This window comes from Mytilus californianus, unplaced genomic scaffold (genome assembly GCF_021869535.1).
Source record: "Mytilus californianus isolate M0D057914Y unplaced genomic scaffold, xbMytCali1.0.p SCAF_9, whole genome shotgun sequence".
In the NCBI taxonomy this organism is placed as follows: domain Eukaryota; kingdom Metazoa; phylum Mollusca; class Bivalvia; order Mytilida; family Mytilidae; genus Mytilus; species Mytilus californianus.
Genome location: NW_026262745.1, coordinates 64982258 through 64995487, shown reverse-complemented (window position 1 = coordinate 64995487; position 13230 = coordinate 64982258). Strand labels below are relative to the sequence as shown.

Genomic DNA, 13230 nt, shown 5'->3' with positions numbered 1-13230 from the left:
GTCTCAATCCTCCCCCTATACATCTTACCAATGTAGATTAAACACATAGCAATACGTACGGAATCAGGAGCCTTTGGCATTTGTTAGTCTTGTATGTTGTTTTTTTTTTTTTTAATTTTAGTTCATTTATATGTTTAGGAGTTTATTGTACATATTGTAAACAAAAAACTTCCTACGCATAACTGAAGCTTACATTTTTTAGGCACGGCAATGAAGCACGACAAATAAGAGCTTTGCACTCGTTTTTTTTTTCGTTTTTTTTTTTCTGGTTAACAAAAGTTGTTTTATTGTTGATGAAGTTTACCCCAAAACATTTTTTAATTATATAGCAAAAACTATGGAAAGTAAAATCACACATGTAACAAACATATATTTGTTTATTTAGAACAAACTACACATGTCAGCGGGTAATTGTTTATATACGGTGGACATTTTAGAGATCCGCATTTGGTAAGAACAGCAAAGAACAATTTACCATAGTGCTGATTCACGCCACCAATGATATACTCTGGGTTTATGTCAACACATACGTAAGCAGACGCAGCTGCAGGACTATATGCTACGGACGACAAGTATCCATTATACTCTTCCTTCCAGCCACTGTAACATGTATTCTTACCAGGAATCATTATGACAGAGGTTGAGAGATGAGTTCTACAGTTAGCACAAGGGACGTCCTGGGCGTTAGAATTAGAAGCAAAGAAGTTGCCGATTACTTCTGCACCATACATACGACCATAGTCTGGTCCGCTATTCTTTATATAATTTGGATCTGGTGGTAAACATACGTATTCAGCAGCCGAGCCTGCTAGAGTATAAAGACCACCACCGGCAAAGCCTATTAAAAAATATACATTATATCAATTTTTCAATATATATATATATATATATATATATATATGATATTATTGAAATCAAGGAATGATCGTAATGATCCTTTTTTATTTATGCAACATATACGAAGGAGGGTTATAATCGCATTAAACAACAGAAGAAACCCCTTAGTATTTTACATTATTTTAAAATTTTATGCACCCAAAACTTACAGCATTGACAGAATTTATATGCAATGATATGTCATATCAGCGCAGATGTGCTGACAAGTGACCTGGTAATCGAGTATTCGGGGACGTGGTGGGTATAAAACACTCATCACAGATACGGCTAGGTTGATGATACAATTCACCAGTCACGTATTACATTAAAAAGAAGCATACCAGTGACACTCGAGTCTTTTCCAAAGTGATAACAGCTTAAAAGGTAATCATAATACATCGTACTACAATAAGCTTCTATAACAAACTATTTTTGACCAGATTAGCAACTATAAGATCATGTACAAATAATGGGCTGCTGGTGTGCCTGATGAAGGATGCAAGGTAACATTAAAGGTAAAATCCGAGAGGAACCTGAATGATGTATCTGATCTAGCCTGGGATCCTGGCTCACTACTCGACAGCAGTACAGACGCGGTAAAGGTTGGTCCAGGATGCTAGGCTACAAATGATTAGGTAAAAAGATAGGCTGGTTCTCGTCGATGTGCCATACGGGTAAATTAGAGCCAAACAGATAAACAAGCAGGGAACATGTCAAGTGAAAGATTTACGGTGAAGGTTAAGACCAGAGAAAATCTAAGATTGTTTTTATTTCAACACATGTTTACCAACAAAAAACTTGTCGAATGAAGCAAATTTATGTTTGTATTTGAGCTTTTGATTTAGCCATTTGACTGTCGACTTTTCGTTTTGAAATTTCCTTGGAGTTTGCTATTTTTGTTATTTTACTTTTTATCAACAAATGATTGCAAACCAATTTGTTTATCTTAATAGTTATTTTATGTATCACCCTGTAAATAATAAAACGATTGTAGATTAATAAGGGGATTAGTTATGCTTTGATGATTTTTCACTTTTCCGGCAAACAAATTCTATGGTGATTGTGCTTGTGAGACACATATTTTCACCTGTCCTTGAAAATCAAAAAACAAAAAAACATAAACAAAAACGAAAATTTTTAATCCTTGGAAGGAGACTGCGTTTTTTTCTTCTTCAAATGTTTACACTTTTTAATAGCGTGTAATTAATCGAATTGACATCTGTTAAGATTTACCGGAATATACCAACTCTGTATTATTATTTGGACATTGCTTTCTTCCCCATCTTATGTATGTTGTTCCAAGACCTAAAACAAAACAAAAATATTACTCAACGGCTTTCAAATAGACGACAGACATATGGATTGATTAATAGATCGTGTAAAGTTAAGGCAGCAGTAGTTAACTGGTGCTCAAATCTCGTAAATCGATTAAAAAGATACATATCATGATGACAAACAAAATTGCGTCGTCAGGGTAAGTGTCTCCTAAATGCATTCTTAGTCCCCCATGCACATACATATTCAGTCAAAATAGCACTATCCAGAATGGAACACAATCGGTATAAGTACAGATCAGACGATAATTCTTATGTCTGAAGATCTGATACCACGAAAACATGTCGCTATTGAGTTGAGATATAGACACATCATATTGGTCAACCAATTCGTGATGTGACCGTAAATCGTATGAAGAGCCGATTTCAGTCGTTCTTCCTCATAACTCTGCTGTAGCAATTTTATATAATGAGTATATCCCTGTTAAAAGTAACATGAAAAGGAGAAATGAGAGAAATATTGACACAATGTATGATAGATAAAATGCATATTTTTAAACGGCATTGAGAGTTTGTATGGGCCAACATTATGAGTGTATTTCTCACCATACATTCGACATGATGGTTAAACGAATTGTGAAAAGGGAAATATGACAGTCACGTATTACTGTATTTCAATTCGTTTTAATCTCTGATCTCAAATTCAAATGAACTGCATGTGTATGATATTGTCACTATAATGTGAAATTTTAAGTCCAACTCCAACTTGAATAGGTATACTTAACCATTTTGTCACGTTTTTAATAATGTGATCGGATCACATTGTTATCTTTTTCATCGACCAAGATTGATAAATGTGGTAATGTATTTGCGTTAAACATTTGACATAGTGATATGCATATCACCGTCAGCGTTTCATAAACATATTTTAACTTATAGCAACATTGAGTGAAAACCTTTGTTCCTTTCTGAATACCTTATTTTACCTCAAATTTACCCAGTTTTTTATTGAGTCATATTGCTCAATCTTTAGTTATCTATATTTAGTGTTTCAAAGTTTGTCTGCTCGTCTTTTTGTGGTTTGCCATGTCTGATTTTCGTCGACTTTAGGTTTTTGCAAGCACCATTTTTATCGTCTACAATTTAAAAAAAAAACAACATTATGACAAATGTGAGAAAATAAAGATAAATAAAGCCTTACTTTTGATGCCGGTTTATGAGCTTTGAAGTTTTTTAATTGTCTGTTCATGTTGTTGGTTTAATGTCCGTTGTTGCTGAATGATTATCTCTTGCTGTTGATTTGTTACTGCCTGTTGTTGGTTTTTAGTAATTAGCTGTCTCACCGTAGCATTCAGTATCGCCAAAACACTTCCCACTTGGTTCAGTCTATTAAGCAATACATCTGGGTCATTGAGCAATAACCTCTTCTCTTCTGTGGGGACTAGATCTACCTTAAAACAAAGAAAATATATTAACGACACATTCATACTTAAATGCCTTATGCTAGGTATGAAGAAATCAATTAAGTAGACACAATTTTTTTCTTATCATTTATAAGGTCACAAAGGGTCCCATAATGTTTACAAGCATATGATAACATAAACGTTAAAACATTACAGTGTGTATATAACTTATTTTTTACAGGATAAATTTGTTTCGATCTACTCTTACTTTTTTCGGACTGTGTAAACTAATAGTATTTTAATTTCTCCTAAAATTTCCATACAGATTTAAAATGAAAGAACGTAAAAAAAAACTTCATCTAAAGAGTACACTGATAGATGATATAAATCTTCAAAATAATTTCTACAACAGCCCAACCAAATTCGTAGTTGTATTCTCATCAATAATAAAGTTGTATATATATACATATACAAATTTGCAACAATTGTAAACGTCACAGTTAATCACGAAGTATTTTCCACTAAGAAAATGATTCGTTGGCAAGAATGAATCAGATTGACTACACGTCTGTGATAATTGGATTGCAAAACTCGTCTGTCAAATGATAGGCATTGACTGTCGTGTCACTGTCCTAATAGAGGATATAGAATGTTAGTCTGGCAATCGGAACGCTCTGTTTTGGAAAACAAAAACGTTTTGGAAAAATAAAACAAAATTTGTCTGGTGGAATTTGAATATATCAAGTGAAAGAAAAATTAAAGTAACAGCTCAATTTGAAATAGTCTACCTTAGACAGTAGGGTTGTTCTTCATATATTCATTTTTGATTATTTTCAATGTCTTAATATTTATTTTTTGCTTTGTTTTTAGTTTTGTCTTAAGGTAGCTGGGTAGTCTAAATGTTCGACGATAGATTTTTCTTAAACTCTCGTAAAAATACTTCTTGGTCAATGTACTTTAACATTTCAATTCAAAACACTGGGGATAACGGACCAAAATATCAAATAGAAATAGGAGTGAAAAATTTAAATGAATGTAACGACACTGATAGTTTGATCTTTGAATTTCTAGGTTTAGATGTTTTTGTTAAATGATATTTGGTAAACTATTTAAACTCGAAAAGTATATTTGCAACATGCTCAGAATGGGATACTTAGACATAACCCCCGATGTATTGCAACATATAATTTCCTGTTGATATAGACTGTGTATAAGACCGACACGCTGCATTGGATTTTGTAATGTGCTTACTCAGGTAAACAATGATCTTGATAATGCCTACCATCTATCATATGAATAACATTGTTTTCAAGCAGTACATGTACATATAAACTGAAAATGAGATACATGTAAAAACATAATTGATTTCCAAGGACTGGCACCAAAACAGTTCCATGGAAATAGCTGTATGGAACAAAATAGGTACCGACATTTATTTAATGTTATTCTTAACAGCAGGCTCATATTTCAAAATGGTTTTTGCTAATGTTTTGTGTAAAGAATGCTATATTGCTTTTTATCAAGATTCCTTCATTATTTTGTTCGGTTCTAGGTTTGAGGATGATTAAACTTCATAGAACCTCATCATTCATGATTAAACAGGGAAACTCTACACTAAAATGTACGACAAAAGGGACAATTTTTCGTTTACTATTGTTAATTTTTCTTCTTTGGATGGTGTTGTTCCTTAGGCTTCATCTTACGGTGTTTACATTTCACAACTCGTTCGCTATGCCTGTGTCTGTTGGGACGTTTTAGATTTTAAAGAACGTAATCTACGTATTACTGGTAAATTATTAAGTCAGGGATTCGTTACCACAAATTACTCAAAATCTTTACTAAATTCTTCTATAGATATAAAGATTTGGTTTTGAAGTTTGATTGTGCATGTAGAAAACTTATTTCAAACGTAAACTTATCGATCCTTTGAATAAACGTATTGTAAAAGGTTACCAATTAAACATTGTAATTAGATCTTTGAATAATGGTTTATTGGTATTAATACAGTTTTTGTTATCAGTGAATTAAAAGCAAACTAAATGTTATTGTTATATACATATGCACTCACATGGATCTACAATCTGTCGATACCTGTATCTTGACATTGCACAAGGTCATGTTTTACTCTGAGTGTTTATGACGTTTTTTCACTAAATCCATAATATGTTGGATGTGTACTGATTGATAATTTAGGCTAAGATGCATGATTTTTTTATTACTTGTTATTAGCTTTGAACTAGCTGTCAGTAACTGCGAGTAATCTCAGATCTGTACTTAATGTTTTTTTGTTTGTTCAGATGTACAAGTACCCGGCCACGTCCACTCTGTTATAGTTAGATGTATTCCTATTTGTATCCATCTGATGAGTTAAGCCTTTTTCAACACATTTCTATAGTTCGTTCTTATGTTGTACTATTACACCAATGTCCCAGGTTAGGGAAGGGTTGGGATCTTGCATGCTAATATGTTTAAGCCCTCAACAATCTGTATGTATGTGTCTGTACCAAGTCACGAGCCTGTATTCAGTGGTTGTCGTTTGTTGTTGTGTTACATATTTGTATTTTTTTCATTTTTCGTACATTAATTAGGCCGTTAGTTTTCTCTTTTGAATTGGTTTACATTTGTTATTTCGGGGCCTTTTATATCTCACTATTGGGTATGGGCTTTGCTCATTGTTGAAGGTTGTACAGTGATCTATAGTTGTTAATTTCTGTGTCATTTGTCTCTTGTGAAGAGTTGTCTCATTGGCAATCATACCACATCTTCTTCTTTTGTTATAAAACGTTGAAGGGAAATCAGAAGGTGAAGTTACGTCGAATTTTGGTAGGTATACATGATTCATAGGATTTAATGACATGAAGCCAAATATATATAAAAAAACAAAAATCATAATCCGTGTTTTTTTTTTTATTATTTCTATGGGCACTAAGCGGTTATCAATCAATTAATCAATTTATGGAAAATTTAACCAGCCAAGACTTTGATCAAGTTGTGTTCAGAGAAAAACGTACTGCTTTCGCTACGGTCGATGTACATATTTGGATTTATTTTTTTAAGAATGCTGGGCAAAACATTTAAGTTAACACTGGCTTTAATTGTTGGTAGATTAACATAAAGTTGACATTATCACATGCATATTGAAAATAAACACATAAGAAGACATATTTATGAATATAAGCTGATTTTCCCCAGACCAAGGCCATGGACGTTGAATATTTTTAACATATTATCTGTAATAATAAACATTATTTTGACTCCAACATGTCAAATTCTACCAGGTTTTTTTTTCCAAATCTAAGATACATGTAGCGAGTGATTGGTGGAAAAAGTGACAAATGCCAAATTAAAACCAAGCTAAAAAGGTACAGACAAACTGTATATATGTTGTTAATGTAATTTTAGAAATAACATATTTCAAATCTTTCTCATCACATAACTCAACAGTTTTTTCTATTAAAAGTAAAATCTACTCTATCTGTGAAAAAGCAATTAAGAGTGGTCGTATAAACAGTCAGCATGATTTGTTTGTTACTATTGTTGGTAAGTGTTTTTCCTTAAAACAAATGAGACAATGTTTGTCGGCTCTTGCTATCAAGTCATGATTAAAAGGACTTCATGAACAGAAGCAAAAAAAAAATATACAAACTCATTACCTTTTGTATTTTTTTTTATTACTTTGAACAGACCACACATGTAAGTGGATAATTGTTTATGTACGGTGGACATTTCAGAGACCCGCATTTCGTAAGAACTTCATAGAACAATTTACCAACATGTTCATCCACACCTCCAATAATATATTCTGGGTTTAGCTCAACGCATGCGTAAGACGAAGCTGCTACATGACCATGATTCCCTGACGCCAAATATCCATGATATTCCACCTTCCAGTCCTTGTAACATGTATTTTTTCCCGGAATCATAACAACAGTTGTGGCCCGTTTTGTTCTACATAGAGCACAGGGAACGTCTTCGTCGTTAGCATTGGATGCAAAAAAAGCGTTGTCAAATTCTGCGCCGAACATACGACCATAGTCTCCCCCACTAGTCTTTCCATAGTTTGGATCTGGTGGTAAGCATACATATTCAGCAGCTGCGCCTGAATCAGTATAGTGACTCCCACCTGCAAAGCCTGTTATAATAATGTAACATCATTATGGAGAAATAATGAATGCGTATTCGTGAAATAATGTACACAATATTCTGGAATAATAAACATGTAATTTATGTGAAATACTCTATATAACAAATGAAGAAAACATGTATCTTATACTTGAAGTAATCGTCACGGGGATAGTATAGGTTCTAATTGAATTATGTAAAATACGCATAAATTGAAAACACAATGCTGCTAAAACACCACAGGAACAAGACTGGCAACTACGAGTATTAAAACTGTGTAATTGATAAATTTAATCTATATAATATTTACCGGAATAAACCAATTCTGTATTATTATTTGGACATTGCTTTCTTCCCCATCTTATATAAGTTGTTCCGATACCTGAAATAAAGTAGGTAATGCTTTGCGTATTTCAAATAGACCACAGACACATATGTTGATTGATTGTTTGTTTATTCAAACATAAAAACATTAGAACAATGCTATGTTAAATACCATGTTTATGATACAATGGCATTTATGACACAATGGTGACTTTAATTTAAAACACACTGAAGTAATTGAGTTTTTAATCATTGTTTTATAGGCAAACTGAACAAGATAGGCAACAGAGTGTTATATTTTCACAATTCATCAGCCAGATCAATTAGTCACACTTACACAAATTTACAAGATATGCAGTTATCTGTGGTCATATTTTACGAGGTCATTCATGATTACCACAGGAAAACTACAAAATAAATCGCAAACTCTATCTCGTCAAGTTTATTAATCTAAATTACACCAATACGGGGGAAAAATAATACTTGGCATAAAATATTCTTTGCAACACATTACAAATTATCTTAAGTTCCCCATGTCTTCAGTTTCATAGACTGTTTGATAAAAGAGCATTAAGATTTTACTTGCTGGCTAGAGGTTGGAATATATTTCATATCATTGTCAGCAAATTCTTTATGTTGGTTTTTAAATCATTTAATAGGAAATGTTTTATTCATTATATATTACAAAACAATAAGAAACATGATTCAATATTCAGATAAAACTTTGCACTTGTAACATAGTATCTTTTGGATCGGGATATTCTAATTTCATCCACTTTTAAATGAATTGTCGATAATATAAAAGCTGCAAATATCTCAGAAGAATTCTCGTATAACGATTAGAGTATGACGAATGATACTATCGTAAACATCCAATTAAACCATTGTGGTGACGTCAGCCTATTCATTTACCGTGGATTCTTTTTCTAGAATCAACGCTTCCCAAATCTGCCGCTGAAATGGTCTCACCAAATTATTTTCAATTGTTTCCTTTGTGTGTCTAATTTCGTTAAGTTTGAATTGGCTAATTTACTGATTTCTGTTCACTAATGGAATTAATTTAAAAACTTACCTTTAATCTTTGTAATTTGTATATGCCTTCACTGGGAATCGAACCCTTCCTTGAAATCTGTAATGAATGACTGACATCAACACATCGACGAAACCTCTCGGCTAACAATGGGTTACAACTTAGATGTCTATTTTATCTATATAAATGAACATCGGAAACACAGGGGTTGTACCTTTATATATACACAATGGGCAGTCGTATAGTATAAGTTGGTAGCCGCGAGGTTAGCATGCTTAAAATCAACGAGTTAAAAGATAGGGATTTATCGGTTTAGGTTCGAATCCCTGTATTATCTCTGTTGTCCCAATTCAGTTTTTTTTTCTAATTTGCATGTTATAGTGGATATTTTTGTAATACAAGCGAGTTTTACCGTTTATTTTTTGGATTATTATTGGCTATTTCACATGTTTGAAACAAAAATGATTACATTCTATTTGTCAATTTTTGTTGTATAAATATAGTATGATTTCATCTGTTTTACTACATAATTTTACAAATGTTTGTTCGCAAATTCCTATGCGAGAAAATCGTGATGTGCCTAGAGTGCTAGAAATTTCGGTAACATACTTATTGTATATACTTTATATATGCTCTTTGGTCGGGTTGTTGTCTCTTTGACACATTCCCCATTTCCATTCTCAATTTTATTAGAAATAAGTTCGAATATGTCTTATTTTGTAAAAACAGATAATATTCAGATGCCTGATGATATAAAGATCTTTAAAGATAGAAGTGTTATATTTGTATTTTGTTAACCAATTAATTGTGATTTGAGATTTATCAATGCATCGTTGGACACGATAACATGGTTATTTAAACTCACTTACAATACCTTCTAATTAAGAAAAGGCTTTAATTTTGAAAAGAAATTAACACAATAGTTTAAGTTATAGATACAATGGATAAGCGTAGATTCATGAAAAACAAACCATTCGCCCTCCGGGCTCATGGTTTCTTTTTCAAGAATCCACGCTTACCCATTGTATCTATATAACGTAATATATGTGTTTACAACAGGAGTTTGGCCTTTTATCAAGGGATGAACATTTATTATCAAATACTTCTTTCTATCTTTAAACTATGCCAATTGATAGCATTTTTACCAAGATTCTTATAGCCTCATTATGTGTTACATCTGCTCAAATCTTAATTTGGCTTACATGATTTACATATTAGTGTCAGGATAATAACTGATAATGAGGGGATCCGAAAGCAAATATGACTCTATTCAGTATATCAGGTGAGTTTTCTCTCAAAAGATAGCGTTCAAACATGCAGAAGTGACTATGTAGCAATCAAACAGTGAAGAGGATATCTTCCAAACTCAGATCTGGGGGAAATTTTACATTTCTTTTTCAATATGAAATTTTGGTACAAAAATGGTTCCGTATTGGTATAGCTAGGTACCTTCCTTGTTACATTAACAGGCAATGAGCAAGGATGAAGAGTTTTGTAATATGTCTTCTCAAAAGCGTTAATTAAATCAGATCATTGTCAGTATTAGTTTTCCTCGTAGAATCCCCATGAATACATGTTTCACCTACCCACTTGGTAATTTGAAGAAAACACCACAGACTGAAAACGAAATGCCAAATAAGTATTCGTAAAAAGTACATAGCAACTAAAATAAGTCTTTTATTAAAAGTTGCATGGAATTTTTAAATTGGACTACATTAGAGTTTGGAATAATTGATGGGTTACATATTTTAAGATGACCAATTTTTTGTTTAGAATCTGAACTATTAACAGCACGCACAGAAATACACAGTATGGGTACTTTAGTCTACAGGGTCAATTAATTGAGATAGTTTTTCATTTTGAAGCAAATGAAGCATATTATCCTCATAAAGTTTGAAGATGGACTATATAATTTGTTTCTAGAAAAAAACTTTTATGGGATTTTTTAGTGCGCTGATATAGACATATGCATGTATGACTTTCTTTAAATACTTATCTTTACAATATAGTCGAGTTGCAATTAAAGAGAAAATAAAAAAAATTGATATCGACAACAGATGGTAATATATCTTGCAATTGCCCCTGGACTATTTATAGAACTGAGTCAACCTTGCAAATAATACGTAGGGCGAATGAAAAGTAGATTTTAACATTATAAATATGATAGTCCCGTATATAATTGATAAAAACCATTACTGTATTTCATTTCGATTGAGGTCAAATTTTATGCATGCATGCATGGCTTTATCACTCTGATTTCAAACTTCAACAGGTACTCTGGAAATCAGGTGGAATTTTATTGTGACCATTTAGACGTACCGATTTGTTATTACATTAATTTAGAAGTGCTCAGATTAAGACAGAGATATTTATCAATCAGAACTTTGGGGTTTGCATACGTTTTATCAACAGATTGTAACTAGTGACAACACGACTGTTGTGAAATGACGTTGTGTGCTTTTCTTTGACTTAAAGATTTTGTTTGCTCCTTATGTATATTCTCTTTTTTATGAAAAAAGTCTTACTTGGAATGCTGTTAAATGAGCTTTACAACTGGATAATTGTCTGTTCCTGTTGTTGATTTATTGTCTGTTGCTGTTGGATTGTTGTCTGTTGTTGTTGGATTAATGCCTGTTGTTGCTGAATTGATGTCTGTTGCTGTAGAATTGATGTGTTTTGTTGTGTAATCCATGCCTGTTGCTGAAGGGTTGATGTCTGATGTTGCTGAATGGTTTTCTCTTGCTGTTGAATAGTTAACGTCTGCTGTTGGTTTTCGGTGAATAGCTGTTTTACTGTGGCATTCAGTATTGCAACGATATTTTCCACCCGGTTTAGACGATTAACGAGTACATCTGGATCATTAAGCAATAACCTCTTTTCTTCTGTGGTGACCAGATTAACACTAAAGCAAAAGAAATATATTAACCAAATGATCATACTTGAACTTCCCTCATGTGCTATGAAGAAACGATTCGACACAAATTGTTTCTTATCAATCTAGTGTTAAGTTAGGTCACATAGACAAAGGTATCAACAAGTGTACATACATATGCTAACAGGTGCATTTGAACATAACGATCTAGATTTGACAATTTTTAAGAGGACATCTTCGTTTCGACATCAACTTACATTTTCCATAATTGTGTAACCGACTGGTAATTTTGAAGGCAACCAATTTTTTTATTGTTCATATCGACTAATTCATAAAACAAATATACAAAAGAAACCCTCGGAAGCGTAAATATATAGTATATATGAATGTAATCGTGACCGTTACAATTTCATTCGAAACAATAATGAAGTTTTACTTTGCAAAACGTAAAATGTTACACTTTATCATAGAATAGGTTTTCTCTAAGAAATAAATTCGTTGATATATAACCGTTGAAGCATATTAACTGTCCCTTCTTTGAATATGGGATGCCTTTGATGAACTTCTACTATTCCAATCGGCGATCCAAAATACTGGGTCTGTGGGTGGCATGCCTTTTTTGTGAAATATTATTTAAATCCCGTGAAAATAAAACCAAAATTTGCCGAAACCTATCATTTCCTGATGGAATCCTACAGCATCTTTTTCCATAATTTCTAAAACTTCTACTGAGTTTCGTGCTAGATACTTTATGAAATTTGCGGTTTCAGAACTGCTTCACCATTGAACACATCCGTAGAAAAATCTTAGTGGGAAATATAAAGGAATAATATAAGATATGCTAATGTAAGGTCAATGGTGTAGCTACACAATACCTAGAGAATCAACACATGTAACCTTAAACTGTCAGTCAAATATAAAAACACTAAATATAAACGCATGGTTACAATTTCAGTGTAAACGATTACCTTTATACATTATACCTACGAAGACCAAAACCAAAAGTTCTGAAAGTTTAATGCATCAATAAGTAAATAGTATCAAACTTTGAATATATCTTGATAAAATTATTGAAATCATGTGCGATACCTTGTACAATAGGAGAAATGAAATAATTTCATAAGATACAAGACCAACAACAGCATTTTTCAACAAATTAAATTATTATTTATAAATCAACTGTTTAAAAACATTTTGAATTGTTCGAAATATCTAAGATTTTATACCCCGTTAGTAGAATACCTAAGCTGTATTTGGTAAAACCTTTCGAAACCTTTGGCCCTTAATGCCTTCAAATTTCGAACTTTTAGCTTGTTTGATTCGAGCGTC

At 32.5% G+C, this 13230-nt stretch overlaps 1 protein-coding gene across 1 annotated transcript; it reads right to left on the bottom strand.

The window, feature by feature from the left end:
• Positions 1-377: 377 nt before the first annotated feature.
• On the bottom strand, positions 378-10052 carry LOC127713948 (uncharacterized). Its single transcript, XM_052219901.1, has 2 exons — positions 10049-10052; positions 378-838 (listed from the first exon to the last, which is right to left on the bottom strand). The coding sequence occupies exons 1-2, from the start codon at positions 10050-10052 to the stop codon at positions 378-380; spliced, it is 465 nt and encodes a 154-aa protein (XP_052075861.1).
• Positions 10053-13230: the final 3178 nt, after the last annotated feature.